Below are 7,183 nucleotides of genomic sequence, written 5' to 3'. Positions count from 1 at the left end.
AGGAAAATATCAAGAATAAGAGCATATCTAGAAGTCCCACTCCCTGCTTCCTCCTCCTCCCCAGCCTCAAGCAGGACACCTCTGTGTCCTGTCCCTGAAGCTAGCTCCAGAGAGCTAGCAGCTGAAAGTCCTTCACAATCACTAAAAAGCACCAGGGCTGTTCTTTGTCCTTAAGAATAGAGGTGAAAGGAGATGGTCATGAGGGGCAGGAAGGAAGACACCCAGCCTGCCTCAAGCTGAGGGGATGAAACCCATACCCTGCCTGACGCAGGAGAGGACCCCAATGGCTGGGATAGATGTCTGACCAGGACCATGAAAGCCCGTACCCAGCTGTGGCACGTAGGTCACTGTGCAGGAGGGAACTGAAGGTGAAATGAGCCAGAGAAAGTAAGGTGGCCTCCCTCCCCTGTAAATTTAGGACATCTCTCTGGGAGAGGGGAAAAGAGAACAAATGTGGGTTCTGGAGCAGAAATCAGAGGTCTGCTTTTTATCCAATGCATTTGATCGATTACCACTTCACATGAGGCACAAGTGCCTCACAAGAAACAGGTAGCTGTCATTGCATTTTGTAAAGCATTCCCTTGCCACACGTTAGGAGTGCTCTAGGAAAACCTACCCCAGAAAATGCTTCTAGACATGTAGGCATGGGGAAAAAAAAAATTTGTTTCAGCTTTTTTTTTTAAATTAGTTTGGGGCCTGAATGGCTGTATACCCAAAGTGGGATGGAAAGAGCATCTAAATCATTTTGGATCTAGCCTCTATCTGGAGAAAGTGCACAAACATATATAGGTGATCAGGGAAGGTGGGAGGAGCAGGGCAAATTTTGTTCTATGGAAATGAGAAAAAGAAACTATTGCACTAAGGAATCATACTGTTACAGTATAAAATGATGTTAGAAGGGGGTAGGGCAGGTAAGGAAGAAGAGCTCAGCCTGGTTCCTTGTCACTATGATCTCTCCGTTTCTCCAGAGCTCATGTATTAGCATGGCTAGAGCAAAGCAGACACTGGAAGAGAACAACCGAGTACGGAGAGCACTGAAGATTCGTGTTGTCCGTGCAGAGCTGCGGCTGCAGCAAGGACATAGCACTGGAAAGCTAAAAATTCCAGAGTCAGCTGAGCTGGCTCAGGCTCTACAGCAATGTGCAACATAAATACAGGTATGAAACTGAGAATAAAACGGTATAGAATTAGACACAGTTTATAATTAGAAGCTACAGCTGTCAGAGCAGATATAAAATCATATTTCATACTTAAACATTGATACTAGGTATAGAATGAGGCTGCCAAAGCCAAAAGAGAAGGTTTGAGATACAGTTATGGTGGTACAAAAAGATACCCTTGCTGGAAGAGGTTATACCGAAGGAGACAGGGAAAGGTGCAGCACCACCAACCTTACCATCATCCATCACTACCACACAGTTTAAAACAAGCTTTGACACTCACAGAGTTCAATTATTCGTTTGCTGAGCAATGTGGCTTAGATCAATTTGGGCTCTTTAGCAAATTGGCTTTCTGTTCTCATTACTCCCATCTATGGGATTATGGCACTATCAAATGGAATTAAAATGCGCTGGCTGTTGTTTCCAGCAACACAAAGCTGAAGTCAATCACAAAGCAGGAGAAGGCAGTCACCTGACATTAGTAGGGCTACGTTATGCCTATCATCTCTGGGCTTTAGTTTTTTATCTTAGCAACCACCAGCTTTCAGCACTGTCAGGGAAAGTATAAATTTTATTATGTTAAGCGAGAACAGAAACAAATAAAGCAAATACTTTATTAATAGAAACAAATACTGAGAGGAAAGGCTGAAAGGAAAGTCTTATAACTCAAGGTCAAACCCAGATCAGAACTGAGAGCATGATCAAAAAATCAGCAATAAAAAATGCTTGATAGCATTTATGCCACAGTCTTAGCTGCAATTCTGGAAACTTCACTTGAGCAGTGCCAGAAAAGCCACTCTGAGCTGGGATCTGCAAAATCTTTTCTCACTGGAGAACAGCAAGAGCCAAAGACAAGCCCCTTTCTTGTCTTGACATAACCTTAAAAGTAATCCTTTGGAACAGGTTCACGGAGGGCAGATTCAAACTCAGCTTTAAAAGGCGAAGGCCCCGAAACATGAAGAAAAATGGATTAACAGCTCGATTTTTCTGGGTATTCCAAATTCTTTTTAAAGTCAACACCATTGACTTTAAATGGCACTAGAATGGGGGTTCTGCTGACCCCCAATCTGTAGAAATCTCTTTTTTTCAGCTGTGACTTTGACAGGATAACAGAAAAGCCTGCAAGGCTTTAAGAAATATGGTTTGTATTTTGACTGAGACTTGCAAAACCACTTAAGTAAAAAAATGCAACAAAAAGCAGACAAAAATCACTATCTTTTCTCATCTAAATAAATCAAACCAGAAATTAAGAGCAAATTAGGATTTAATTTAGCAGTTACAACCTAGCAATTGGGTTAGGTTTTTCCAAATTACAGCCCATACCATGGATGAAAGTTAAACATGTCTTCTACAGCTTCATTTTATGCATCTCTAGGAATTTGCCAGATACATTACTACATAATTTCCTCCAAAAGTTTATTTTAAAGACAATTTTCATAAAAATTTGCACATTACTGAACACAAAGCAGCAGTCCTACTCATTCATTTCTGGCACAAAGGAAATGACAAGGCTTTTGACTGGGGGTGAAAAGTTGGGGACAAAGTTTGTGTTTTGGCTTGGTTAATTTTCTTTGTTTAGTTATCAATGAGGATTCTTAAGTGGTCGCTGAGACATTGCCAGTTCTCTGGAAAGTGGCCACCTTGGCCGGTTTATTTCAAATAAAGAGGTATCCCACATCCAAACTAAGCTGTCGTACGTAACAGCCGTGGTCCTCTGACCAGGTCTGCATCACTCACCTGTAATTTCATTTCCCCTTCCCTGCCGTGTGGCTGCCCAGAAGATGAGAACAGAAATAAGAGCGATCCTGGCCATTGTATCGCCCGTCCTGGATAAGCCCTTCTGATCGCTTTGTTTCCAAGGCGCTAGAGCTCAATCGTCCTCCCATGCAGGCTTTTGGATTAGGGGAAAAGGTGCTCTCTTTTTTTACCTTTTGCAGGTGGATGATAACTACTGGCAACAGAAACAAAGAGGCTCCAGTGGGAATTTTGTGAGTTCTCTCTCCTTCGCGCCCTCCCCGGGGAACCTGCCTCTTCTACCTGCTCAGCTTGGCTCCCCCTCCCCGCCTCATTTTGAGAAAAAGGCATTTCAAAATTCCTGGTTTAGTCCATGTTTATCCTTCTGAGCACTTATTCCCTCTCACACCTTGAACACCTGACAATTAGGAGCCAGATTCACATACCTCGAATGTCAGGTATATGCCTCTTGAATTTTGTTTGTCCACACATCAGGTGATACTATTTTTTAGGTCTTTAGTTCTGTACTTTGAAAACAAACTGAGAGTAAAAACAAATGTCTATGATGTCAATGGTTTTTCCTGAATTTAAGCTGTTTCACTAGCTGCTTTCATTGTGCTCCTTATTTCATTGCAATTTCAGTATCACATAAACCAGAGCAATGCTAGGCAAACAAGAACCTTATTAGGCAGGGCATGAATCAGGAGATTTGAGAAACCAAAATCCCTTTCTTTTCATTGTGTAAATCATGAAGGCATGTTCCCAAGATAGATGTGCCTGCAGCTTTACAATGCAGGACAATAACTTCAGTGCAATATCACTTGGCTCATGCGAGGAAAAGGAGTAAACACAATATGGTATCTTATGAGGAGCTGACACTGAAGTATGGAAAATCACAGGTACAGTTCTCGGAGCTGAGGCAATATGTTCAGACCAGCGCTTAAATACATATTACGGTACTGTAGACAATTTCATGTGGATGAAAGAGCCAGATGTCAGGGAGCCGGAACCACAAACTCTCTTATTTGTGTATGTTCAGAATATCAGTAATATCGCTTCTGTAAAACACTGTCGGGCAACCACTGTGTTAGCACTCACAAGGTAGGAGAGCTGGGGCCCTGGAAAACATGCGGGGCAACAGGGGAGTTGTTGCTGGATCGTTCAGATCCTCTGGCAGAGGGCAGAGCCAGGGCTCCGTGTAGTGTCGAGGCACTTGTGAGCTGTTCTTCTGGCTTGGAAAATAAAATATCAAACTCATCAGAAAGAAAAAAAAAAAAGCAGAAGAAGAAAAAAATGAAAATTAAGGCTTGCCCAAACTTCAATTGAAAAATGTTTTTGCAGAAAATGGGAAAATGGGTAGAGGAGAACATTTCCAAAAAAAAAAAAAACCCAACAAAAAACCAAAACATATTTTGGTTTGGAAATATTTCTGCTATGTCTAAGGAGAATGTGTACCTTAGCACCCCTTCTCCTGCACGCACCAGGATGTCTAGTCAGGCTGTATGCCCCATGTGAACCACTTACATCTCCTGTCAGCACAGGGAGGCAACAGGGAGACCCTGGCCGTAGGCTGTACAGGGGATGCCATCTGACTTAAAAACCCCACTAATAAATAAAATAAAAAAGAGGACTTGAGTCAGTGAAGTTCAATTTACAAATAGAAATATTTCTCTTCGTGGTCTATATTTTTTTTTCAACAATCTAAATTTTCTGGAAAAAATACCTTGATTGAAATTTTTCAGCTAGCACTCACAAGAAGGATCTTTAGCCCCTAGAAATTACTTGGCACCTTCTGCAACAAGTGTATGTCCTGGCCAAATTCAAATATAGGTAATTCCAAACTGGCATCTGAATTGGATTGCATTTGGGGTCTCCCACTCACAATCCCAAATTGCTGGATAGGGTTGCCATGTGTCTTAACAGCTGCTGCTTTCCAGAGTTAGCTATAAAACAAATGTCATCATCCACCGCTAAGGACTTCTATGACTGAAGTATGATCCTCCAAATTGCAGTAAAGGACTAACATCCTTGTTCTAAAAGACTTATGTGTACATGCTCATCTTTAGGACTATTAAAAAACATGGATAAAACTTTGCATATTTACAGTTCAGTCTTATGGCTGGCAGCTGGAGCAGGCTTATGTTCAACGTGAGGCAACTAACAGTGAGTGGCAACTTTATTGTAGTAGTGAATGAAACAGTTCCCAAGTACAGAATACGCAGAACCCCCTTTTTGATCAAAACTGTAAGTAAAGTCAGTGGGTGTTTAATCTAAATAAGAAATAGATACAAAAGTCTTGTGTATTTCAGGATTTACCTTGTAATTTGCAAAATCTTTGAGGTTCTGATTCATATCTGCATTATTTCTTCAGTGTTACAAGCATTTAGGCACACAGCAACTTAGCTTTTTAGCAATGCAGATGTTGGAAGAGACCACCCAGGCAATTAAGTATGCATCCTATGTCCTGTACAACCCTTTTCACATCTTCCAGACATATTCTTGCACTGCGTTAACTGCAGTAAGTTTAAGATGGTGCCCTGCATCCCAGGCAGTTAGCATGTGCTCTTTCTTCATATTACTGTAGTTGCTGTAATGAGTTGAGCTTACTCAGCACGTGCCAATACAGTCTCCTGCAGGGAAACTACATAGATTCATCAATCTTTTTGGAAAACTCACCACCTGTATGTGCATGGCTGATTACATAAAATTATATTTTTAGTAACCACTGGTATATTTCATAGGTAAAGTTTTGGTCTTTCATCCCTCATTCCTTCCAACTAGGTGTTATCTTAGAACCCCAGTGCAAAATTTGCTCACTTTTGCTTTCGTGGTGAGGAAGGTCAATGGGGAGGAACAGAGAAGGAGATGTTTAGTGGAATAAAAGCCCTGGCTGTGTGGTGCTGGTAGTGAGCTGGAGTGTACTCTGGAAGGAGCTTCTCACAGCCCTCCTGGCCCAGTCATCTGGAGCTGATCAGTTCTCCTGGCTCTGTCGTTTATATTTGCTGCAGTTACATTTGTAACGTCTGAATTGATCTAAAGTATGCAATTTATACAAAGAAGGGCTGTGCCAATAAAAGCCATGTCAAAATCCATTTATGGATAATTTTACAGGATCAAGAAGCAGATTTTGAGAGATGGGATTTGACTCTCCTAGACTGTACTATCAGTAATTGGAATATTGTGGCTGACAGCAGGCTTTCTCGTCATATTTTTTAGGCATTTATTTCTTTAGACAGATTCACTTTTGATTTAATTAGTCACTTAGAAGATCCTGATCTTCTTTAGGCTAGGAGTTTGACACAGAAAGGTCGGTTGTTGGAACATTTCTTTTTGCTTTGCATTATTTTTTCTATGAAGTAATCACTATTTCAGATGCCCAAAATGGTCACGACGTTTCAAGACAGACTGGTCTGCATGCAGGAAACAGGACTATGCATTTGGGCTCCATGGGAATCTAACAAAAGCTGTTCTGTGCTCCAGAAGCCAGCACGCCTTCCCGTAAACGTATAGGACCTAAAGCTTGAGAACCATTAAATCATTTAACCTGACCTCTCAAAATCAGCTGTCAGTAAATTTCTCCCAGATGCCTCTTCCAGACTTCCACCATTTCAATCTGATTACAGCCTGCCAATGTGAGAAAGCCCAGACTATGGCCACAGCAGACTGTGGGAACGGATGGAAGTGCCACCGTCCTGAGGATCTCACACTGGAAATAAACTGATCCAGGTCAGGAACGCGCAGGTGCTGCCAATGAAGGCGACAAGAAGTTCAGATGGACCTGATTTCCATCTGATTTCTGCCCCATGATTGCGTTCCCTGGTGCCTGTGACTCCCACGTGAATTTTGTCGCATCATCAGGGCAGTCTTAAAAACTGCCCTTGCTGTGACATTTCAGATGTTTGGTGGTAAGGGTTGAGCTCGAACCACAGTCTTCCCCTTAGTGCGGCATTGCTAAGGTTTCTTTCCTCTTTTCCACTCCTGATCTTTGTGAAGCCTGCAGGAACTTAATTGCCTTTAAGCCTGCAGCTGATCTGTCAAACTGGCTTAAACCGGCCAGCAAGGCCAAAAGGTGTTAGAAGAGAGGAACAGGCTGACTTAGCCAGAAGTAACCTTCTCGCAGCTAAAGATGAAACAAAATATATCACTCCTGCCATCAGGATACAAACTTATTCCAGTTTCTGAAAATCAATACGTATGATGGACACCTTAATGTCTACTCCCTACAGAGGACTGAACTTCTCGGAAACTTTAACTACTCAGCTCTGAGTTAACACGCTAGTCGCGATTTC

At 42.0% G+C, this 7,183-nt stretch overlaps 1 protein-coding gene across 1 annotated transcript in view; it reads right to left on the bottom strand.

Moving 5' to 3' along the window:
• The window catches only part of UMODL1 (uromodulin-like 1), a 57,202-nt gene extending 54,229 nt beyond the window's left edge, over nucleotides 1-2,973 (bottom strand). Inside the window, exon 1 of the mRNA XM_009327987.1 lies at nucleotides 2,898-2,973. Coding sequence (XP_009326262.1) covers nucleotides 2,898-2,973 — 76 coding nt within the window. The remainder of the gene's footprint in view (nucleotides 1-2,897) is intronic.
• Between the last annotated feature and the right edge of the window lie 4,210 nt (nucleotides 2,974-7,183).

Source organism: Pygoscelis adeliae, unplaced genomic scaffold (genome assembly GCF_000699105.1).
Source record: "Pygoscelis adeliae isolate BGI_AS28 unplaced genomic scaffold, ASM69910v1 Scaffold154, whole genome shotgun sequence".
In the NCBI taxonomy this organism is placed as follows: domain Eukaryota; kingdom Metazoa; phylum Chordata; class Aves; order Sphenisciformes; family Spheniscidae; genus Pygoscelis; species Pygoscelis adeliae.
The sequence above is the reverse complement of the archived record's forward strand: the minus strand, read 5'-3'. Positions and strand labels throughout refer to the sequence as shown.